Source organism: Mesoplodon densirostris, chromosome 2 (genome assembly GCF_025265405.1).
Source record: "Mesoplodon densirostris isolate mMesDen1 chromosome 2, mMesDen1 primary haplotype, whole genome shotgun sequence".
Lineage (NCBI taxonomy): Eukaryota > Metazoa > Chordata > Mammalia > Artiodactyla > Ziphiidae > Mesoplodon > Mesoplodon densirostris.
This window is the reverse complement of record NC_082662.1, coordinates 111249213-111275232: the sequence shown is the minus strand read 5'-3', so window position 1 is coordinate 111275232 and position 26020 is coordinate 111249213. Positions and strand designations below refer to the sequence as shown.

General features: G+C 38.5%; 1 protein-coding gene across 4 annotated transcripts in view; it reads left to right on the top strand.

The window, feature by feature from the left end:
• Positions 1-8958: 8958 nt before the first annotated feature.
• ARNT (aryl hydrocarbon receptor nuclear translocator) overlaps positions 8959-26020 on the top strand; it is a 66465-nt gene continuing 49403 nt past the window's right edge. For all 4 annotated transcript variants that reach the window (XM_060090491.1, XM_060090490.1, XM_060090489.1 and 1 more), the window contains exon 1: positions 8959-9105. In XM_060090491.1, the coding sequence (XP_059946474.1) occupies positions 9081-9105 (25 nt within the window). In that variant the 5' untranslated portion in view covers positions 8959-9080. The remainder of the gene's footprint in view (positions 9106-26020) is intronic.

Below are 26020 nucleotides of genomic sequence, written 5' to 3'. Positions count from 1 at the left end.
TTTAAAAATATTTTCAGTTTCCAAATTTCTCTTGCCCTTGCCCGTACCATTTCAAATTGTTTGAAGGAACTGAGGGAAGGTAAGGGTATTATCTCTTTCTTTCCAGGAAAAACTAAAGCCTGAAACAAAACCACTCACTATAATAGGTACCATCTATTTAGTGATGGACCTTAAAACAAAATTGTTATATCTTTCTGTTTTGCATGATTATAAATGTAATGTAAAGTCATAGTACATTCAAACATTACAGACATACACACCAAAAGATAGAAATCTCCTATTAATCCCACTCTCTAGAGATATACTGTTAACAGTTTGGTGGATTTCTCCAGCTTCAATTTCTATATTTACCATAATTTATTATTATTTACAAAATAATACTTATTTTATGCTTTTTCATTTAACAGTATATCTTGGACATCTTTCCATTTTAATACATATAAATCCATTTCATTCTTTTTAATGGCTGCTGAGCATGCAGGTACTCCATTACATAGATATCCCATGGTCCATTTTCTCTATAAATAGGCATTTGGGCTGTCTCAAAATTTTTTTTTAATTAATTTATTTATTTGTTTTTGGCTGCATTGGGTCTTCGTTGCTGCGCACAGACTTTCTCTAGTTGTGGTGACCGGGGCTACTCTTTGTTGCTGTGTGTGGGCTTCTCATTGCGGTGGCTTCTCTTGTTGCGGAGCACGGGCTCTAGGCGCGTGGGCTTTAGTACTTGTGGAATGCAGGCTTCAGTACTTGTGGCTCACAGGCTCTAGAGCGCAGGCTCAGTAATTGTGATGCGCAGGCTTAGTTGCTCCGTGGCATCTTGCTCTGAGGGATCTTCCCGGACCAGGGCTTGAACCCGTGTCCCCTGCATTGGCAGGTGGATTCTTAACTGCTGCGCCACCAGGGAAGTCCCTCGAATTTCTTATTATTATTCCAACATTGCAATGGATATCCTGTACATATATCTCTGGGTACTTGTGGAAATATTTTGTGGCATACATTCCTCAATATATTAGAAATATAAATGCTGGGTTACAGGATATGAACATCCAGAATTTTAATAGGTATTGCCAAATTACACACTAAAAATGTTATAGCAATTTATGCTTCATTCTTGTTTTTTTAACAGTGTCACCAATATAGATTACTTTCAATCTCTGAAATACTTGTCCATCTAACAGGCAAAAATAATACCTTAGTTTCTTAGAAACTTGCATTTCCCTAAAGACTATGGTATTTGAAGTTCTATTGTTTGAACATCTTTTGTAGATTTCCTGTTACCTATCCTTTCCCTTCTTTTAACTGGGCTATTCACCTTTCACTTACTGATTTGAAGAATATATGTATTCTTATATATTCTTTTTTTTTTTTTTTTTTTTTTGTGGTATGCGGGCCTCTCACTGTTGTGGCCTCCCCCGTTGCGGAGCACAGGCTCCGGATGCGCAGGCTCCGGATGCGCAGGCCCAGCGGCCATGGCTCACGGGCCCAGCCGCTCCGCGGCATATGGGATCCTCCCAGACCGGGGCACGAACCCGTATCCCCTGCATCGGCAGGCGGACTCTCAACCACTGCGCCACCAGGGAGGCCCTATATTCTTATATATATGCATACACATATAATTAAAATATATTTTTACTTATAACTTTTTTTGATTTGTGCTTTTCCTAGTTCCTATCCTCTACCACTCCCAATCCCTCATATTTTTTTGTTATAAATTTATTTATTTATTTGTTTTTGGGTCTTCATTGCTGCGCGCGGGCTTTCTCTAGTTGCGATGAGCGCTTCGTTGCAGTGCTCGGGCTTCTCATTGCAGTGGCTTCTCGTTGTGGAGCACAGCTCTAGGTGCACGGGCTTCAGTAGTTGTGGCTTGTGGGCTCAGTAGTTATGGCACACGGGCTTAGCTGCTCCGCGGCATGTGGGATCCTCCCGGACCAGGGCTCAAACCCATGTCCCCTGCATTAGCAGGTGTATTCTTAACCACTGCGCCACCAGGGAATCCCAATTTCTCATTTTTGAATCTGCTCTTTATCAATATCAGCTTCCAGAATTCAACCTCTTTTCTCAGCCCAATAACCTCTTTCTGGCTTCTCTTGTTTCCCTGAGCAGTCTCACTCCCTTCCACACACTTGTAAACTGTACTTCTTCTGCAGCTCTAGAATCTTCCATTCCCAAGATACTGATCTAATTTGTCAGTCATTTCTCCAATTCTGGGTAAATTGCTCTGTTTCCTTTCTTTCCTCAGGCTTCTGAGTATTGGCAGAGAAAGTAATAACAATGCTCCATAGTTTCACGAAAATATATGCCTTCTCACTTTGGGCCCTCAGAGCATTTGACAATCTTTGTATTCATACTTTTTTATCCATACACTTCCTAACCAATTGCCTACAGCTGTACAGCTACAACCAACACCAATTCTACCTCTTATTCTCAGTGGAAGTTTCAGCTATTATTTCTCTTTGAGAATTGAAGCCATTGCATATGAGTTGTCAATTTCTCTTTCTTCTAGTTCAAAATGTTTATATATTTTCAGTAAAAGGGTGCCTTGGTTTTTCTGCACGCAGCCCAACCTATCTCCTGGTCCCTACTAAGATCAGTCTTACTTGTTTTCTTGAGCACATATATTTTATTGCATTTTTTAATTGTATTTTTCATTTGCCCCTTTCCACAAGCTTAGTCTATAGACATAGTTTTATATCTCTACCCCTACCCTATGCCTCACCCCAAACTGTTTGAGTATATTCTCTTAATTGCCATATTTCTTGAGAAATTGGTGTATGTTAACAACCTGCCTGTATTTACTCACTTTCTAATCACGTCTCACTCATCTGAAATATGGGTTTCACTCCTTCTACTTCCCTTAGGTTTGTTCATCCTCATCTCTGAACATATGATGCTGTTGCTCAAACTCTTTTATCTTGAAATTCCTTTGGCTTCCATTGCCCTGTTCTTTCCAGGTTGCCTCTTCCTTCTTCCATAACCTGAAACAGGCATTTCTTTTTTTTTTAAATTGAAGTACAGTTGATTTACAATGTTGTATTAGTTTCTGATGTACAGCAAAGTGATTCTGCTATACATACATATATATATATTCTTTCTCATATTCTTTTCCAATATGGTTTATTACAGGATATTGAATAGAGTTCCCTGTGCTATACAGTGGGACCTTGTTGTTTATCTATTTTATATATAATAGTTTGTATCTGCTACTCTCAAACTCCTAATTTATCTCTCCTCCCTTTCCCCTTTGGTAATCATAAGTTTGTTTTCTATGTCTGTGAGTCTGTTTTGTAAATAAGTTCACTTGTATCACATCTTAGATTCCACGTATATGTGTTATCATATGATATTTGTCTTTCTCTTTCTGAATTACCTCAGTATGATAACCACTAGGTTCATTCGTGTTGCTGCAAATGGTATTATTTCATTCTTTTTTTATGACCGAGTAGTATTCCATTGTATATATGTACCACATGTTCTTTGTTCATTCATCTGTTGATGGACATTTAGGTTGCTTCCATGTCTTGGCTATTGTAAATAGTGCTGCTATGAACATTGGGATGCATGTATCTTCTCGAATTATAGCTTTGTCTGGTTATATGCCCAGGAGTGGGATTACTGGATCATATGGTAACTCTATTTTTAGCTTTTTAAGGAACCCCCGTACTGTTTTCCATATGGCTGTACCAATTTACATTCCCAACAACAATGTAGGAGGGTTTCCTTTTCTCCACACCCTCTCCAGCATTTATTATTTGTAGACTTTTTAATGATGGCCATTCTGACTGGTGTGATGTGATACCTCATTGTAGGTTTGATTTGCATTTCTCTAATAATTACCGAAGTTGAGGATATTTTCATGTGTCTGTTGGCCATCTGCATGTCTTCTTTGGAGAAATGTGAATTTAGGTCTTCTGCCCATTTTTTTTTAATTTTTTTGCGGTATGCAGGCCTCTCACTGTTGTGGCCTCTCCCGTTGCGGAGCACAGGCTCCGGACGCGCAGGCTCAGCGGCCATGGCTCACGGGCCCAGCTGCTCTGCGGCATGTGGGATCTTCCCGGACCAGGGCACGAACCTGCGTCCCCTGCTTCGGCAGGCAGACTCTCAACACTGCGCCACCAGGGAAGCCCTTCTGCCCATTTTTGGTTGGGTTCTTTTTTGTTATTGAGTTGTATGAGCTGTTCGTATATTTTGGAAATTAAGCCCTTGTTGGTCTCATTGTTTGCAAATATTTGCTACCATTCCATAGGTTGTTGTTTCATTTTGTTTATGGTTTCCTTTTCTGTGCAAAAGCTTATAAGTTTGATTAGGTCCCATTTGTTTATTTTTGCTTGTATTTCTATTGCCTTGGGAGACTGACATAAGAAAATGTTGCTACAATTTACATCAGAGAATGTTTTGCCTATGTTCTCTTCTAGGAGTTTTATGGTGTCATGTCTTATTAAATATATTTAAGTCTTTAAGCCATTTTAAGTTTATTTTTGTGTAGGGTGTGAAGGAGTGTTCTAACGTCATTGATTTATTTTTGACTGTAACAGGCATTTCTTGAGGTGTTCTTTGTGTCCTTTTTCTTACCTGTTTTAGTTTTTGTGCTGTCATTCCTGCAACCACAAGTCTCTTGTTGCTGATGCACAAATTTAGGTCTAGGTCCTATCCTCTCTTTTGCACAGATGTTGTGTAATTCCATATGCTTAATAAGCATTTTTACCTGGTTTTCCCACCAAGCAATCCAACAATTGAACTTCAACTGAACAAATCTGAACTTCCAGTTAGCATCTGTCTCTGTCATTGATATCACCCAAAAGACTTCTTTGACATCACAGCTTCCATTCATTCCATCTACAATTACATGGTAGGCCTTGTTGATTATTCGGTCACAACAGTATTTGTGGCAATCATTTTCTTTTCAGTTCCATTGACCTATGTCAAGTCCTTGTAATTTCTCCCCTGGATTTCTGCAAAAGTAGAATCCATCTAAGTGTATTTCCTGCTTCTAGTCTCTCCCCTCCCCAAAATAACCTGGATCAGTGTTCTTTAAAATTTTAACTTTGAGAAGTAGTATTTCCAGATAAAAGATGAATATTTTTAATTATAAATATGTCACATGCAATATTTAGAACACACTGATACTAAAAAATTATTTGTTGTTTATCTGAAATTCAAACTGACTGGCCAGCTTATATTTTTATTAGCTAAATCTAGCAACTCTATTTGGAAAGACTAAGTAAAACTGATGTATCTGCAGACCACCATTTTAAGTAATTAAAAAAACTGGCTTACCATGAACTTACCAAAAAACTTGTGATAGTTAAAAATTTAATAGTAGTAATGGTAACTGTTTAATATTGGCAAGCTGAATACACGTGCAATAGGGCAGGTTTCACAATAGACTTCTTAATTTTTATTTCTACTAAAATTAGAAAATCTAAATGCACAATGAGCTTGTCAGATATTGCAATGAGTGTTTGGTGGCTACTAGATAATTCTGAACAGTTGAATCTAGCATGGATCTAGCGTCATGGGGAGTTTCTAATTGAAGACACTTTTTAGTAGTGTTAGATCCTAAGTAGAAGAGCATATGGCAACCTAAAAAATTAAAGATTTCAAGTTGGGAAAGAGTAGGAGTTGTATTCAATTGCATGGATTGCATTCAGCTCTGAAAAGCATTTTTTCCGTACAGTTGCAACATTTGGATGTGGTTGAAAATATGTTGAATAATGTGTCATCCATTTTTTTCTCTTAATAAGAAAGAAAATTATCATGTATTGGGAAATAATAAACTCCTGGCAGTAAAGGCATTTGCATAAAAGTCTGGTTTTCTTACAAAATCCTGATACTTTGTTCTTTTTTAAAAAAAATTAATTAATTTATTTTTGGCTGCGTCAGGTCTCTGTTGCTGCGCACAGGCTTTCTCCAGTTGCAGAGAGGGTGTGGTACTCTTCCTTGCAGTGCATGGGCTTCTCATTGCGGTGGCTTCTCTTGTTGCAGAGCACAGGCTCTAGGCGTGTGGGTTTCAGTAGTTGTGGCTCGGGGCTCTAGAGCGCAGGCTCAGTAGTTGTGGCACACAGGCTTAGTTGCTCCACAGCATGTGGGATCTTCCTGCACTAGAGCTTGAACCCATGTCCCCTGCATTGGCAGGCGGATTCTTAACCACTGCACCACCAGGAAAGTCCCGAAAAATCTTGATACTTTGTTCTTAACATTAAAAATCATGGCATTTAGAATTTGAAGTAATAATTCAGGTTAATAAAAATAATGAAAATGTTGCTCAGATAAGCCATTTGAACAAGCCTACTTGGAAAAATTAAAATAGTTTTTGTTAGCATTATCTGTATAGTAAAGAAGGGATTTTTACTCCAGCCCTTATTTAGAAACTTGTGAGAGCACCTTCCCCATTACTGGCCTCCATACTTTATTGTGGAAAAACCAGTGTTCTAACATTTGCCTGTTTCTTCTCAATGATTATGCTTACTGGCTGCTATTACTATATACATAGAAATACGTTTACAGTTTACACTACTTTGTTATATGTTAAATAAGAATCAGGAGAAATATTGTTTGACTACCAATGTTCTCTGAATAAAACACGAAGTGGACTGACATTTCACTTATTGTAGGAATAATATCCTTTGTACACCCAAAGCTACAACCCCATCAGTTTTGTTTTTGTTTTTTTTTTGGCGGGGGGTAAGCGGGCCTCTCACCGCTGCGGCCTCTCCCGTTGCGGAGCACAGGCTCCGGACGCGCAGGCTCCGGACGCGCAGGCTCCGGACGCGCTGGCTCAGCGGCCATGGCTCACGGGCCCAGCCGCTCCGCGGCATGTGGGATCTTCCCAGACCGGGGCACGAACCCGTGTCCCCTGCATCGGCAGGCGGACTCTCAACCACTGCGCCACCAGGGAAGCCCAACCCCATCAGTTTTGATCATAAGCTACCTTTTTCAGGTTTTCTCATACCTCACAAAATAATTTTTTAAGTGAAAATTTTTCTAAATGAAAATGTCTTCTTCTATAACCTGAATTTTTAATGATAAACCAAACAGGAAATTTCTGGGCATCTTTCCTTGTGTACCACATATACACTGTGAAATGATTCATATTGTGTGCATCAGTGCATCCACTCATAAGATAAACGTCTGTTTAGCAAGTACAGGGTGATACTGCCCTTTCATGTTGTATACCATGATTTTGTATGATATTGATATTTGATTAGGGATTTTTGCCAATAGCTTGTTATACTTTCTCCAAGCAAAATATTTATTATTAACTGTGTAGCTAGTTGCACAAGTTATCTCTGAAACAAAGTGACCTTTACCATTTTCTTTAAAAATGAGGGATGTAACTTGATCTTTTTTTATCCACAAGTTCATCTATTTCATTCTGGAAAACATTGCTTTTATTCCAGAAAAATACATTTCTTGGCGATGAGGTTATTGTATTTGGGTCAAAACTGACTTGAAGGCTTTGATGGCTTTCCAAGTCATTGACAATATTTCCTAACAGTCGAGGTGTAGTGGGCAAGGGACAAATGGATGTTAGCCCAATAAAATCCAATTTTTAGATCTTCATAGTTGTACTTCCTATTTACTGTTTACTTGTTTATTTTTTCTTGCTTGGATCAACTTACCACATTTAAAGCCACATAATAATTCATATTCTATATCTGCACTGCAGTCTTGTTTAATAGCTAGCTACCTTTAATACATAATTTGAATTGAAGTACTTGTTACCTTTTTTCACCACTACTTCTAATGCTTCAATGTACTTCATTTGAGTGAATGATTTTTCTCTTTTTGGTGAACTGGAAATATAACACAACAAAATGGTAACAAAGAAAATTTTAATTTTAACAAATGTAAACAATAATATATGAATTATATTAAAATACCTTGGCTGAGATAAACTATACTGATAACTAAATGAGAGAAATGGATCTGTGTAATCTTTGTAGTACATATACAACCTACAAGAATTCAAAGATGCTCAATAGCATAATGGGATTTCTGTTAAAATTAGAATAAATTTATGTTAGACAATTTGTGAAAGATGTGTGAAAAGGTAGTACACTGTAGTGCTAAAACAGGAGGATGGGTGGAATATATTCCCAGAGTCAGCCTTCTTCAGTTTGCCTCCTGCAACACTACTTACCAGCTGGGTGTCCCTTGCTTAACCTCTTTGCTTCTGTTTCCTTATCTGCAAAATGTAAATAATAGAATCTACCTCACAGTGTTGTTATGAGGATTAAATAAGTACTTATAAAGCAGTGTGGACAGTGCCTGGCTCGAAGTGTTCAATGCTTCCTATTATTAGAAAATAAATCTGTGCAATCATCTTGCCACTTCTCTACTAAAAACCTGTCACTATGACCCTATCGTTGATCAAAGGAAGTCATCCCACTCTTAATCAAAATACATTGCCTCCTGTTTTGGCTGTCGGTATCTCCCCTACCAGACATAAGCGCCCAGATCCTCTTACACTACCAGTTCTATAGCAGGCATTCAAAACTTGCTGAACTTTTTCCCACCAGGGACAAAGGTCCTTAAAAGAGGAAAAAACTAGAAAGGATTACAAATCACTAAGTGAAGTTTAAGCAGTAGGTCACCTAAAGAAGATTTACAAAACAAATCATCTGCAGAGTCGCCAACCAGGCGAATCCACCACCCAGCGAAGCTTTTTAGTAAAATTATTTTTCACTGACGTCACTCGATCGCTGACCTCTAAGGTAGAAGAGGCGGAATTAGAGAGACAGCTGGACTTCTTCCTCGCCCTCCCTCCTCCACTGGACTGGCTGGGGGCTCCGTGGCCAGCCCCGCTTCTGGTCGCTTTGCGATTCTATTGGTCAGTTTTCCCGAGGAGGCTGGCCTTGGTGATGACCCCGCCCCCTCTAGGGGCGGGTCTCTCCGTCGTAGGGGCTGGGGACGGTGGGGCGGGGGGCGGTTGCTGCAGCCGCCATCTTGGATTCCGCGGTAGCATTGGCGGCAGTACGGCGCCGCGTCTGGGGAGTGGCTCTCCCCTCCCCCTCCCCCCGGTTCCTTGGCGGTGGCTCCTCCCACTGGGGGGGGGTGCGGCGGCGGTGGCATCTACAGCTATGGCGGCGACTACTGCTAACCCCGGTGAGGAGACGGAGGACTGGGGTGCCTCTCAAGGAGGAGGGGCTGAAGGGTTTGGCAACAGGGTAGACCCATCGCTGAGGGGCCGTAGTTGGGGCTGAGGGCGCTGGGAAGCGCGGGGGTGGCTGCGGGGCGGTGGGGGAGGGAGTAACCTGGGGGAGGGGCCCGCCCCTGGGGAACAGGGGAGACCCGAGGTGGAGGGAGGGAGCAGGCGGGTGGGAGTTGGGGATTCCTTGCCCCGAGTTCTGTTCGAGCAGCTGTCCGTGCGGGGCTGGCCCGCCTCCACTCTTGTGGCGGCTTTCTGGTGTGCGATGTGGTCCTCTTTCAGCCTTCTGCCCACTGTGGACCTGCTTGATGCCAAATAACTGTGGGCAGTGTGGCTCGTTTTACTTTAAAGGTAGTTGGGACTCATAGGACCACGTTGCTGTTTAGCTGAGGTGTTACTTCCAAACGTTTAGATTTTAAATTAAAAAAATTTAATTCATACTCAGTTTCTTAAAAAAAAGAAGCTGTACCTCCTCCCCCCCATCCGAGGGCTATCCTTTGAAACTTGCGTTTATGTATTAAGAGGTGCCTCTAGTGTCATTAGCTGCCGAAGGCAGAGGTTTGTGTAATGTTTGAGTTACAGGATAGATCTTGCCAACAGCAAGCATCCAGGACCCAGATTTAAATCTTGTTAGGTGGGACAAGGCAGTTCCCATTCTTTAAGAAAAGTTCAGTTCATGCTATTTCTCAATGAACATCTCTTCTAACGTGGGAGATTGAACGTTAAAAATCTAGTCAGTCATGTCTAAAAGATGGAATGGGGTGTAGTGCAGCAGCAGGTCTAGACAGATCAGGTCTTCAAATTCCTAGTCCCAGTCCTTTTTCCAGTACATTACAGTTATTTCTCCCTAGGAAGTATTTCATTGAAGGGATCCTAGTTTACTTTGCTGACCTTGGCTATTTCCCAGAAATCCTTATCTTTGATAGCCTTAAAAAAGAAGCGAGAGGTGGGGGTGAATAACTTGAAAATATGGTAGTGGGAAGGATTCACTGCTGTTCCCTTGTTAAAACTTAAATTGGATTTTTTTCGTGTCTCTGAAAGGCAGTAGTATTTTACAGTACTCAGGTTTTGCTATTACAATTGAATCACTGAAATTTACTGTCTTTCCTACCGTGTTTCGGGGAACAGACCTATTTAAAGAAGTTAGTTTGTCACATGTCAATATCATATTTTAAATCTTTTAAATTTTTTAAGAGGAAAAGGAGATAAAGTTAATAGCTAAAATTGCATTGCAGGAAGTGCTGAGTGATGGAATAAAATCGGAAAGATGCTATTATTATGGCAGACCTGACCTTGAAGTAAAATAACCTGTTAACTACGGAGTAAATAAACAAGATTTTAAACTGATAACACGTTGCAAAATACTTATATAACCCTAGTCAAGTTGCAAAGCATTTCTCTTATTAAGAGGTGGCCTGGGTAAACAAGTTTAGTGCATATGTCAGAAGCTTTTTTCCCAGCAGTGTGGGTGGGGTTGCTTTATTTTGTTTTGTTTTTTAAACAACAGTAACCAGAATGACAATCTCTTGACCCATTTTCATTAGCTGATCAATATCAACTTAAAACTGTAAGCAGAAAATAACATTCGTTTGTGCAGAATCCTTGCTTATGATGAAACAGTTACTTTGTTTATTGCCCTTTGGCAACCTGCTTCTGCAGTTTTTAGGGTTCTTTTTTTTTTTTTTTTTTTTTCGGTACGCGGGCCTCTCACTGTTGTAGCCTCTCCCGGTTGTAGCCTCTCCCGTTGCGGAGCTCCGGACGCACAGACTCAGCAGCCATGGCTCACGGGCCTAGCCGCTCCGTGGCATGTGGGATCTTCCCGGACCGGGACACGAACCCGTGTCCCCTGCATCGGCAGGCGGACTCTCAACCACTGCGCCACCAGGGAAGCCCTAGGGTTCTTTTTTGATGTTGGATAATTCTCCCATCTCTCCCAAGTTATTGATCCCAAGTTTAACACATGATAATTAAATTAGAAAGTGCATTTTCTTCCTTCAGTTCTCTTTTTGCCCCTTTGTATCAAAAGGCAGAGATCATAGCTGCATTGTGGAGTTTTTGATAGCCTGTTCCATTTTGGGAAATGAGGACCATAAATATAGGGACACAGGGTGGAAATGAACTGTGCTCAGCGAAAATAAAGTAAATGGTTTTCAGGTCAGAATTCTTTGTTGCACGGTCAAACCTTTTCTCCTTAGAGTCATTTTAGGGACTAGGGACATCAGACTGATTTCTTTGAGTTTTTTCTGCTTTGTCATTTTGCTAGTTAAGTTTCCCTATGGTTCTTGTTTGTTCTGTCCTCACATATGTCTGCAAAGAATTTTGGTAATAATTATTTAACTCTTCTAAGCTTCATTTAAGTTAATCCTTAGTGTTAATAACAATACTTGATGATCATTTTAGTTGTATTTAGAGTTTGATTTAGAGACTGTTGGTGTCCCTTCAGGGTCTTGCAGGGGACCTGGTTCCTTTTTCTCTATGTCTTAACATGGTGCTGGATCAAAAGAAGAGTAAGATATAGTTTATACTCCACAATCTAAGAGTTATGTTGAAGTAATAATTCTAATGTGGTGGTGGCTTTTTTCTGCATAATTGATAATTCTTCACATTCTATTATTTTTTCACTAATTCTACTTACCAGTGGCAAGTAGAAGCGAGTGGGTAGGTGGTCCTTGAAGTCTTAGGCTATATCTTTCTTGTCTACGGAATACTTTTTGAGAAACATTTAAAAAATTGCATGTGTGATTTGTAATGTAAATGTAATGTAATGTAAATGTAAAATAGCATCGGCTAAGGCACTGTTTGGGAACAGATTAGCTATTTGATTTATAATTCAGTATTCAAACCAGAGATGTGAATGAATTTTTAGGAGTGCAGTTTTCTCCTCCCTTAATTCTGGTGTTCTCTTTCCCAGGGACCTCTTTGTGTGGTATTAGATACCATTTATTGTGGGTAGAGAATGGGTAGAAGGCAAAGGAAGGAACACTTGTTTGGGTTTGTAAGGCTGACACTTAGGAAAACTTTTTTTTTTCACATAATTTTTACCTCCATAAATTATAGTTTTTAAAGCATCAATTAGCAGAATTCTTACCCATTACCTTTACTTAACCTTTTTCAGATACGGGAAAATAGGAATTTATGCAGTATAAAATTACGATGCCAAGATACTTTAAAAATTATATTCTATTGCAAAAACCTCTTTCAAAATTGTTTAAACATAGTTTACTAATTCAGCAATTGAAATACAATTAACATTTTTGAAAAAGAACCTTAATCCATATACTTTTTATGCTGTTCGAATTGTGCCACCAAACTGAATCTTTTCTGTTTTTTTAGAAATTAAGAAGTAGATACTTCTGCATTCTTGGAACTCTAGTTTTCTTGTTGTTTTGAAATAGTGGTCTCTCACTTTAGTTTTCTGCATTCCAGCCCTACTCCTCTACTCAAACAATCCACTAACAGATGAGAATATGTTGTTTCATGGATGTTTTGTGAAAGTCTTTTGTGGTTGTCTGCTATGGATGACTTTCTTCTAAGGCAGTAACAATAGGGATTTCCACAGTACCAAGTGGTGGTTGATCTTCAAAAAACTAAATTGCAACACTCAAGGAAACTAAACACTTTTTCCTTGATTTTACTTAGGTTATGACATTTTGGGCATATTTAATTTCAAAACTAGTAAAATTTGAATCCTTAATTGTAGAAACTGTCTTTGGAACCATCTTTTTTTTTTTTCCCTTCAGGCTATTTACAATATTCATTTTAAATGTTAATTCCCTGGTGGTATAGTCCTGTATAGAGGTGCAAGGGTGACATTTCTGTCAGTGCTATCCAGTGTCTCTGTGGTTGTATAGCTGATCTTATTTAGATGTAACAGTAAAGGAATACATTTAAAGCTCTTGTGAAATGCGAGGCCTGAGCTCAGTGGAGTCTATTTGGGCCCATGATCCACACCCAATGATAGGCCCTGCCTGTACAGCCATCTGTTTTTAAGAATGCTGCCTAATATGCCGTGATGATTTCAATAAGTAGACATCAACGAATATTGGAGTTGGATTCAAGATAACTCCTATCATTTTACATGTAAGAAAACAAACCTAGAGAGAGGAACTGGTACATTTATTAAACATCTATTAAGTTCTTACTATATGCCAGGCTACACTTTCCTGTTTTGTTGGCTATTCTGTATGTTAGAAACCATCTCTTAGTTTCCAAATAAATTCTCTAAATTTGCATCTCTTTTCATCATTTCTTCGTTTTGTATTCTTCCCTTCACATTTTCTCTAGTTGAGTAGACAAACGAAGTTTATGACTTTAACAACTTAATTAGAATTTAAGTTCCATGAGAGTAGGACCTTTAACTCCCTTGTTCACCACAGCACCCTACTGCTCTCAGGGGTGCCTAGTATGTAGGACTACAGTTCAGTAAATGTTTGTTGAATAAATGAATGTTGTAAAACGTGGCATTGGAGGTTCATATCTTTATGCACTGTTAATATGAAAATACCTTTGAAAGGATAACACTAATTAAGCTATTAACATCATGAATTAATTTATAATAGCTAACAATAATTATATGCCAGATATTGTTCTAAATATATTACCTCACTTAATATTCATATATTTATCTCATTTAATCTTTTCCTTTAAAAAATTATTTATTTATTTAATTTTAGCTGCATCTGGTCTTAGTTGTGGTGCACAGACTCCAGAGCACACGGGCTCAATAGTTGTGGCATGTAGACTCTCTAGTTGTGGTATGGAGGCTCAGTAGTTGTGGTGTGCGGACTTAGTTGCCCTAAGGCATGTGGGATCTTAGTTGCCTGACCAGGGGTCGAACCTGGGTCCCCTGCATTGGAAGGCGGATTCTTAATCGTTGGACCACCAGGGAAGTCTCTTTTAATCTTTACAAGACTCCTATGTGGTATATATTAATATTCTTGTTTTCAGATGAGGAAACTAAGGCACAGAGTGAATAATTAGTTTGTCTGAAATCACATAGCTAGTAGGGGGTAGAGACAGTTTTTTTGGGGGGGTGTGTAGAGACATTTTGATTGCTGGCAGTCCATCTACACAGTCAAAATTTTTTTATAGGAGTTTTTTTTTCTTTTTTTAAATTAAAATATAGTTGATGTACAATATTATATGTTTCAGGTGTACAACATAGTGACTCACAATTTTAAAGGTTATATTCCATTTATAGTTATTATTAAATATTGGCTGTATGCCCTTTGTTGTATTATAGATCCTTGTAGCTTATTTATTTTATATATAGTAGTTTGTAGCTCTTAATCCCCTACACTTATCTTGTCCCTCCCCTCTTCCTTCTCCCTACTAGTAACCACTAGTTTGTTTTCTATATCTGTGAGTCTGTTTCTTGTTTCTTACATTCAGGAGTATGTTTTATTTTTTAGATTCCACATGTAAGTGATATACCCTGTTTGTCTTTCTCTGTTTGACTTATTTCACTTAACATAATACCCTCCAAGTCCATCCATGTTTTTGCAAATGGCAAAATTTCATTCTTTTTTATGGCTGAGTAGTATTCCTTTGTTTATATGTACTACATCTTCTTTATCCATTTGTCTGTTGATGGACACGTAGGTTGCTTCCATATCTTGGCAATTGTAAATAATGCTGCCGTGAACATTGGAGTACAAGTATCTTTTCAAATTAGTGTTTTCTTTTTTTTTTTTGGATAAATTTCCCCGAGTGGGATTGCTGGGTCATATGGTACTTTAATTTTTAGTCTTTTTTGGGAAACCTCCATACAGTTTTGCATAGTGGCTACGCCATTTTACATTTCCACTAACAGTGTCTGAGGGTTCCTATTTTTCCACATCCTCACCAGCATTTATTATTTGTGGTTTTCAGACAGTCAGTATTCTTAATTACTAAGTTATAAGACTTTCTCCATTGTGACTTAAAGTCACTTCCTACAGAGATGTGGCACAATGGATACTTTTTGAGGAGGAGGAGGATGGGGTATTGTCTTTTTTAGTAGATGAAGAAGGTGAAATACTGCATTCGACAGTCAGGATGGCACAGTTGCTTGGATGGAGAAGTGAGTGCAAGGTGCTGAAAAAGTTGCTGGAAGAGTGTTGCAGTTCCTAAGATCTTTTCTATAACTTCTTGTATTCTTTCTTCATAGTTGTTTTTCACCTCTTTAAATAACTTTTACTGGAATCCTTAACTCTTACTGGAATCCTTCTCCTAGTTCTTCATACCCCATAATTGTCCCTTTTTGATGAACTTATTGAATTTGGCTTCAGAGTCACTGCATTGCTTGTTCTTTCTCACTGACTCTTCCTTCTTTGTTCCTTAGGCCTGCTCATTTTCTTTTTATGCTCATTATGCTTCTCCTTTTCTAGTCTCACTCCTGGGACTGGAACTCTTAATTGATTAATTAATTAGTAAGCCAGTCAACTTCCTTCATTTCTATTTGCCCACCTACCTGCCTCAATTAAACATTTATTTGGTAACTACTGTATCTCCTTCCCTCATTTATCTTTTATATATTGAAGACTCTCTAAAATTTTTATTCCTGTCTTCTCACATAAGCTTCTTTTCCTGTATTTTCATCTATTTAAAAAAAAATCTATTTGAATAACTGTAACATGTTTTATTTATATATATATATATATATATATATATATATATATATATATATGGTCACCAGTATTTCCTTCAGATCTGCTGACCTTCCTAACTTTTCTGTATCTTTTGTGACTATTGCAGTTTTTCCAGTTCCCCAGGTTAAGCAATTAGATGTGTTTGGATTCTTTTATGTATTTATCTGATTTGTTATCACGTCTTGTTTTTTTTTGCATTAAAAAAAAGCATTTTTGGGCTTCCCTGGTGGCACAGTGGTTGAGAGTCCACCTGCCGGTGCAGAGGACACGGGTTTGTGCCCCTGTTCGGGAAGATCCCACGTGCCGCGGAGCAGCTGGGCCCGTGAGCCATGGCTGCTGAGCCTGCGCATCCGGAGCCTGTGCTCTGCAGTGGGAGAGGCCACAGCAGTGAGAGGCCCGCATACCACACACACACACAAAAAGCATTTTTAAACATACAAGGATATTAAAACATATGAAACATTTTAACCATATAAAATATATACCCAAAATAGATGTATTTATTAATTTTTTAAAATTGATTTTTATTGGATTATAGTTGATTTACAATGTTGTGTTAGTTTCTGCTGTACAGCAAAGTGTATCAGTTATACATATATGTATATCTACTCATTTTTAGATTCTTTTCCCATATAAGTCATTACAGAGTATTGAGTATAGTTCCCTGTGCTATACAGTAGGTTCTTAATTAGTTATCTGTTTTATATATAGTAGTGTGTATATGTCAATCCCAATCTCCCAAATTATCCCTCTCCCCCTTTCCCCCTTGGTAACCATAAGTTTGTTTTCTATATCTGTGACTCTTAAAACAGATTTATTTAAACATATATATGTAAAAAATTATTTTAATAAAAATTACCCATGCATATATTTAATGACTTAGTGTTGCATGATTTGTTATAAAAACAGCAGTCCTCTACCCCCTTCTCTCAGCTCCTTCTCCCCAACGACATCCATTTTTATTTCTTTTAACCAAACTTTTAACTTTCGATTAAATAAAATGTCCCAGAAGTAAAAGGCAAGAGTTTTCGAATTGAAGGAGCCAGAACAATGAATGAAAAACTCACCCACTCAAGGCACATTATTATGAAATTTCAGCATCAGATACAGAGTACCCTATAAGCTCCAGAGAGAAGAAAATTGGTCAGTTAAAAATAAGAAGGAATCAGATTAGTTTTGCTTCTCAGTAGTGACGCTGGAAGATAGATGACAATGGAGCAATGCCTTCAAAATTCTGAGCGAAAGTAATCTCCAACTTAGAATTCCATACCTAGGCAAACTATCAATTAGTGAAGTGGAAGAAAGATATTTTCACATACCCAAGGTCTCCCTTACACTCTTTCTCAGAAACTTACTAGGGGATGAACTTTACCAATAGGTGAGAGTAAACCAAGAAAGAGGAAACATGGAATACAGGAAAGAAGCAGTACAAAAGGACATGTCCATTTTGCATACATTGCTGTTAGTTTCCCTGTTTTCAGTATTGTAACCTCACTTTCAAATTTGCCTGGTGTTCCCCAGTCCAGAGGACCTCTGGTTTACACTCTCCAGAGAATAAATCAGTTTTTTGACTGGGTGGTGGAGGGGCATTTTCCCTGCTGGAAGGGACAGGGAGAGGATCTGGGAATCCACCTGCTGCTTAAACAGATATCAAACTAATCCTTTTTATTTTAGCTTTCATTTGCCCTGCCTTCTACACCCCCACCTCATTTTTGATTAGTCTAGTTTCCTTGCTTCTATTCAAATTTTAAATCTGTCAAATTAATCTTTTAATTTATATTTTCTTCTTGTCACTCTCACTTAACAATATATTTTGTCTTTCAGTTGCTTATTGAATCAGATTTAAGATTTCATCTTGGCATTCAAGGCCTTCTTACAGCTGGCTAGAATTTGACATCTTATATTTTCTCCTGAATACAGACTCTATGCTCTTTTTAGGCCTGTTTCCCTACACCTCCTCACAGCTATGTTCATACCTCCCTTTATGATTTGCTCATGTTCTTTTGTCTATGTGTGCCTTTTCCCTCTTCTTTAGTTTTTCTGAGGTCCAGCTTGACCTACTTTTCTGAAACTTCCTGGCTGGCTGGCTGGCTGGCTGGTAGCTTTATTTCCTTTAGTTTTTCCTTCCTGTTGAGTACCTTCTCTGTGCTAGGGAGTGTGTCAGACCTTAATTTAAACCATCTCAATTATCTTTTTTTCTCTAAATTTCTCTAACCTTTAGATCCCATAAAAACCTATTATTGAAAGTATGGAATTTATTTTTTATGGGAAAATTTTGTTTTTTCTTAGGAAAGTTACATATATTAGCTATTTAAAATTTAACTAGAAAAAGTTAATAGTAATAACATATAAGGTAAACTCAGTTTTACTAATGATAGAGAAATCCACATCAAACCAACAATGATAATCATTTTATACCTGGAAAATTAGTAAAAATTTGAAGATTGCTAAGGTCCAGTGCTGTTGGAGGTATGGATAATTTGATTCCATTGGTGAGGTTCTTAACTGGTATGACCTTCTTGGAGGGTAATGGGCAGTTTTAAATATGCTCCTTTAGATCCAGCGAGTCATTTTTAGAAATTTTTTAGTTGTAGGTAATACTGGCATCTTTGCTTAAAGATATACAGGATATTCATTGAAACATTATTTATGATAGTGATAGTTTGAATGTCATAAATGTGTACATTTGTACGATGAAATACTGTATAACTTAAAAAGAATGAGCTAACAGTATTTATGGACATGATATACCTTCCAAGATACATTGTTAATTGGAAAAAAATAAAAGTTTCAGAATAAATATAATATGGTCCCTCTCCTTTGTTATATAAAAATTGCTAAAACCCTGTAATATATGGTGTATAGAAAAAGGTCTAGAAGGATTCATATCAAAATGTTAACAGCATTTTCCCATGGGGGAAGTTGGGGTATATGTGTGGAGGATTTTACTTTTGACTGTTTGCTTCTGTATTGTTTGAGTATTTTTAGAGACATCTATATCTGATTTTCTGTATATCCATATTTTAATATATTACTTTTGTAATGTAAAAACTAGTAATGGCAAAACCAGTTAAAAAATTGGTGTTTGATATATTTTTACAAAGCTACTGTTTAAGGCGTACTTTACAATGTGTCAGGCACTATTCACATGCATTATCTAATTTAATCTTCCCCAAAGGTAGGTACTGTTATTAGCTACATTTTACAGATAAACCCTGAGAGATTAAATAATTTGCCCAAGGTCATACGTAGTAAGTGGTAACCCTAGGATTGGAATCTAGATTTATCTCACTTTAGAGTTTGAGCTGTGTTCTCTCAGATTTTCAACGCATGCCACACACATAGACACATGCACATAAATTTTCTTTTTAAAAAATTGGGATCACGCATTTTCTGATTGTAAAAGTAATATATGTTTAATGTAAAAGAGAAAATGAAATGGATATGTAGAAAATCAAATATAGGAGTCTCTAAATGCCATCCCATAGATAACCACTGTTAATAGTTTATTGTGTAACATTTGCTCACTCCATTCTAGCCATGATGTCATCCACACCATTTCTAGAACTTAGGCATGCTCTCACCTCTGGGTCTTTGCACTCTGCCTGGAATGCATTTCTCCCAGATACCTGCATGGTTTGTTCCTTTACCTCCTTCTGACCTTTCCTTAAATGTTAACCTTTTCAGCGAGGTCTTCCCTCAGTATCTAAAATTGCTGGAACCTTTATGTATTTCTGCGTTGACTCCCCTAGTTTATTTTTCTCCACATTTATCACTATATAACATATTGTTAGGTCAAATCAAATGAAATGACTATCCATTTTTACCTATAAAATGTCAGTTTCATATTATCAACCCATTTTATATTTTAATCATTTCTCAATTTATCTTTCTCTTCTACTAACATGTAAAAAAAAGTTAGGATTTTTGTCTCTTTTATTTATTGTTCTATCTCTAGGGCCTGCAACAATGCCTGGCATATAATAGGCATGCACTAAATAGAAATGAATTCTTCCAGGCTTTTGTTATGCATATTAACTTTATAAAGGATTATATTATATATAATTTTCTGTAGCTTATTTTTCCATAATCATATATGGTGAATAACTTTCCATTTCAATGATACAGATCCACCTCAAAAATTTTTTTATATATTGAAATTTTTTTATTGTGGCAAAATACACATAAAATTTGCCTTTTTAACTTTTTAAAAATTTATTTATTTATTAACAATTTAAAAACAATTTTTATTTTCTTTCTTTCTTTTTGGCTGTGTTGGGTCTTCATTGCTGCACACGGGCTTTCTCTAGTTGCAGCAAGCGGGGGCCACTCTTTGTTGTGGTGCGCGGGCCATCCATCACGGTGACCTCTCCTGTTGTGGAGCCCGGGCTCTAGGCACACGGGCTCAGTAGTTGCGGCTCATGGGCTCTCAAGCGCAGGCTCAGTAGTTGTGGCGCACGGGCTTAGTTGCTCTGCGGCGTGTGGGATCCTCCTGGACCAGGGAACAAACCCTTGTCTCCTGCATTGTCAGGCAGACTCCTATCCACTGCGCCACCAGGGAAGCCCCTAAAATTTATTTTTAATTGAAGTATAGCTGAATTACAATGTTGTGTTAATTACTGATGTATAGCAAAATGACTCAGTTATACCTATATATGTACATTCTTTTTCATATTCTTTTTAAGTGTACAGGTCAGTGGCATTAGTATAGTCACATTGTTATGCAGCCGTCACCACCATCCACTTCCAGAACTTTTTCATCTTGCAAAATTAAAACTCTGTACCTATTAAACAATTACTTCCTGTTCCCCAGTCCCTCCAGCCCACGCCGCCATTCTACACTCTATGAATCTGACTATTCTAGGTACCTTATATAAGTGGAATCCTGTAGTATTTGTCTTTTTGTGACTGGATTATTTCACTTAGCATAATATTTTCAAGGTTCATCCATGTTGTAGCATATTGCAGAATTTCCTTCTTTTTAAAGGCTGAATAGTATTCCATTGTATGTATATGCTACGTATTTAAAAATCCATTCATCTTGATCAACACTGGGTTGCTTCTTCCTCTTGGCTATTGTGACTAATGCTGCTTTGAACATGGGTGTTGTACAAGTGTCTCTTCAAGACCCTGCTTTCAAATTTCAATTCTTTTTTTTTTTTTTTTTTGCGGTACGCGGGCCTCTCACTGTTGTGGCCTCTCCCGTTGCGGAGCACAGGCTCCAGACGCGCAGGCTCAGCGGCCATGGCTCACGGGCCCAACCGCTCCGCGGCATGTGGGATCTTCCCGGTCCGGGGCATGAACCCATGTCCCCTGCATCGGCAGGCGGACTCTCAACCACTGCGCCACCAGGGAAGCCCCTCAATTCTTTTTAGTATATGCCCAGAAGTGGAATTGCTGGATTATATATTCATTCTAGTTTTAATTTTTTGAGGAATTTTCATACTATTCTCAATAGTGACTGCAGCTTTTACATTCCTACCAAAAGTGTACAAGAGTTTCAATTTCCTCACATCCTTGTTAACACATATTATTATTATTTTTCTTTTTCATGGTGTCCATCCTAATGGGTGTGAGGTGATATCTCAGTGTAGTTTTGATTTGCGTTTCTCTAATGATTAGTGATGTTAGGCATCTTTCCATGTGCTTTTTGGCTATTTTTATATTTTCTTTGGAGAAACATATGTTCAAGTCATTTGTCCATTTTTTAATTAGGTTGTCTTTTTTTGTTGTTGTTGAGTCATAGGAGTTCTTTATGTATTCTGGATTTTAATCTCATCACATATATGGATCACAACTGTTTTCTCCCATTCTGTGGGTTGCCTTTTTACTCTGTTGATACAGTGTTCTTTGATGCACAAAGTTTCTAATTTCGATGAAGTCCAATTTATCTATTTTTTACTTTTGTTGCTTGTGCTTTTGATATATCCAAGAAATTGCCACATCCAGTGCCATGAAGCTTTTTCCCTGTTTTCTTCTATGAGTTGCATAGTTTTCGCTCTCACATTTAGATCTTTGATCCACTTTGAGTTAATTTTTGTATATGAGGTAATGTAAGGAAGGATACAACTTCATTTTTTTTAACATGCAGGTATCCAGTTTTCCCAGCACGATTTGTTGAAAAGATTATCCTTTCCCCATTGAACGGTTGTGACACTTTTGTTGAAAATCATTTGACCGTATATGTGAGGGTTTATTTCTGGGCTCTGTATTCTATTCTGTTGGTCTATGTGTCTGTCTTTATGCCAGTGTCACACTATTTTGATTACTGTAGCTTTGTGATGCATCAACATTTTAATGGTGAGTATTTGAGTACTCTCTTTATCCAGTATTAAAGGCAGTTATAATGCTTGGGCATGTAACAAAAGACATGCATAAAAGAGGTTTTGTATTTTGAGTTTAGATGCAGTTTATTATAAATATAATTTGGAGGTAGGTTTTAGGAATAATAAGTAAAATACTAAAAAACACAGCCAGGGGCTTCCCTGGTGGCGCGGTGGTTGAGAGTCTGCCTGCCGATGTAGGGGACACGGGTTCGTGCCCCGGTCCGGGAAGATCCCACATGCCGTGGAGTGGCTGGGCCCGTGAGCCATGGCCGCTGAGCCTGCGCATCCGGAGCCTGTGCTCCACAACGGGAGAGGCCACAACGGTGAGAGGCCCGCATACCGCAAAAAAAAACCCACAAAAAAACACATCCAGGACTTCCCTGGTGGCACAGTGATTGGGAGTCTGCCTGCCGGTGCAGGGTACATGGGTTCGATCCCTGGGCCGGGAGGATCCCACATGCTGCGGAGCAGCTGGGCCTGTGTGCCACGACTGCTGAGCCTGCGCTCTAGAGCCTGAGAGCCACAACTACTGAGCCCCTGCACCTAGAGCCGGTGCTCTGCAGCGGGATAGGCCACAGCAATGAGAGGCCCGTGCACCACAGCGAAGAGTGGTCTCTGCTCCCCACAACTGGAGAGGGCCCGCGTGTAGCAGCAAAGACACAACGCAGCCAGAAATAAAAATGAGTAAATAAATAGGTTTATGAAAAAAAGAAAACACATCCAAAGTGGTTTATATTTTATACAAGGTAGGAATATGATGAATTATTGTTACCAACATTTCTTTTTGAACATTTCATTATCTATTCAACTTCTAATGCTTCCTTTATCATTTCTGTTTTCCTCATTCGTGTTTTATATGACTTAGTTTTATATTATTTCTCCTATTTCAGGAAAGGAAGTCACATTCAGAAGTAGCTTTTTTAAATTTTATTTATTTATTTATTTGGCTGTGCTGCGTCTTAGTTGCAGCACGCGGGATCTTCGTTGCCGTGTGCAGGATCTTTTTTGCAGCATGCAGGATCTTTAGGTGCGGCATGCGGGATCTAGTTCCCTGACCAGGGATCAAACCTGGGCCCCCTGCCTTAGGAGTGCGGAGTCTTAACCACTGGACCATGAGGGAAGTCCCGAGAAGTAGCTTTTCTATAAATTTGGGAGACTGTGCTGACTGACTAAAATATTTACTATTTTTCTGTAATTTCTGTCAAGTTATGATTTTAATAGAAGGTGCTTGAGTTCAGTACACTAAGAATACTCCTTAACTGTGCTACACTTAACATCACACTAAGTTCCTCTTCCATTTAAAAGGAGCTAATCTTAGTAAGTTAAATCCAGAGTATGTTAAAAGAATCATACATCATTATTATATTAGGTCCTCAGGCCTGTAGTGACAAATTACTGCAAACTAGAGGGCTTAAAACAACAGAAATTTATTCTCTTGCAGCTCTGGAGACTCAGTGTCCGAAATGAAGACATTGGCTGGTTAGGTTCCCTCTTTTCTAGCTTGTAGACACATCACTCCATTCTCTGTATCCAAATGTCTGTCTCATTACTTTTATAAAAACAGCGGTCATTGGATTTAGAGCCCATCCTAATTCAATATGATCTCCGTCTTCACTAATTATATCTTCAGAGACCCTATTTCCAAGTAAGATCACATTCTGAGTTTCTGTGGACATGCATTTTTACAATCTTCAGCCCACTACAATTTATTGAGCAAGATTTATTCCAGGAACTCAAGGATCGGTCACCCTGAGAAAACCTATATACTTGTGTCATTAACAAACTAAAGGGGGAAAAATGACTGTATCAATAAATGCTTTATAAAAACATTCGTTTCTAATTTTTAAAAATCCATTCCTGATTTTAAAAAAAAAGACTATTAAATCAGAATATGGGAATTCCTGGGTGCTCCAGTGGTTAAGACTTGGTGCTTTGCTGTCACTGCCGTGGGCCTGGGTTCAGTCCCTGGTCAGGGAACTAAGATCCCACAAGCTGCATGGCGTGGCCAAAAAAAAAAAAGTGAATAAATAAAGAGATTCTTAACCTTTTGTATCACGTGGACCCCTATGACTGGTGACATCTGTTGAACCCTTCTTCAACCTCATTGGGTCATTGTGGGAATAAATGAGAGGCACACAAATTGCCCAGCACAGTGCCTGGCACACAGTGAGGGCTTAGAAAAAAATTAGTTATTATTATCACTGATTATCCATGCACTCACTGTAAAGCCAAGGAGTAACACTTTTGCTTCAAGGCTTCAAAAGTTCTTATCACACTTTTTGTGTTGCATCCACTCCTAAATAAAAACCTCCTCTTGTCTGGGCCAAGTTGGAGACCCTGGTGAGGGGCAGAAAGACTTGCACATGGGAGGAAACTCTGGTGAGCTGGTGGGGCAGGTCCCTAGGCCCCCAGATCACCCTGGCGTGCAGCTTGCTCTCCCTGTTGAACCCACAGAATGTTGTTCAGAGTGTAAATAACACTACATAGTATTTTGAAAAATCAATTCTATTAAAAATATAGTTATCAAAATATAAAAAATTACAAATTTATAATACAAAAATTAATGTTTCTTCTTTATTAACAATAAATAAGATGTAGTGACACGTCTAATAATTGCCATATTCTCAAAGTAGTATTGAATGTAACAGTAATTCTAGATATCCGTAATAACTGTCATGTGATACCTGATTTTATTGATGACAAAATCACAGATACTGCTAAAACTACGGTGTTTTACTGTACTTTAATGATTGAAGGAAATGCTAAATTTCAGCTAGAGATTAATGAAAGTAAAGGAAGAAAATTGTTCTTCATCCAAGTTTACCAGTGGATTTTATCCACTGACCCACAGATTAAGAACCCTTGCAATAATGCAGTAAAGGAAGGAAACTAAATACTAGTGTAAATATTGAGTAAAGAAAGGTAAAATAATCATTCCTTGCAGATAATGTGATTGTATATTAAGAAAGTCCAATAGGGACTTCCCTGGTGGCACAGTGGTGAAGAATCCACCTGCCAGTACAGGGGACACGGGTTCGAGCCCTGGTCTGGGAAGATCCCACATGCCGCGGAGCAACTAAGCCTGTGCACCACAACTACTGAGCCTGTGCTTGAGAGCCTGCGAGCCACAACTACTGAGCCCATGTGCTACAACTACTGAAGCCCGCACGCCTAGAGCCTGTGCTCTGCAACAAGAGAAGCCACCGCAATGAGAAGCCCACACACCGCAATGAAGAGTAGCTCCTGCTCGACACAACTAGAGAAAGCCCGTGTGCAACGAAGACCCAATGCAGCCAAAAAAAAAAATAATTAATTAATTAATTTAAAAGTCAAATAAACTAAATGCTTTTAGATAAGGTAATTTAGTGAAGTTATTTGAGTACAATATAAACACACTGAAGTCAATAGCTTTCTCTTATTCTAGCAATAACCAGTTAGAAGTTGAAATGGAAAAGATTTCATTTACAATCATATTAAGAGCTATAAAATACCTAAAAATAATATAACAAGAAAGATGTAAGACTTATGTGAAGAAAACTGTAAAATTTTATTAAAGAGCATTAGAAAATGTCTGAATAATATTCCTTGATGATGAAATGCAATATCATGCTACTGGTCCCTCAAAATTATTATATAAATTTAATGTAATTGAATTAACCTCAAGCGTTTTTTTGTTGTTAGAACTTTATATAGATTTTAAATTCAAAAGGAGGATGAAGTATATGACACTAAAAGGTTTTTAAAACTTTTAAATTAGGGCCTCCCTGGTGGCGCAAGTGGTTGAGAGTCCGCCTGCCGATGCAGGGGATACGGGTTCGTGCCCCGGTCTGGGAGGATCCCATATGCCGCGGAGCGGCTGGGCCCGTGAGCCATGGCCGCTGAGCCTGCGCGTCCGGAGCCTGTGCTCCGCAACGGGG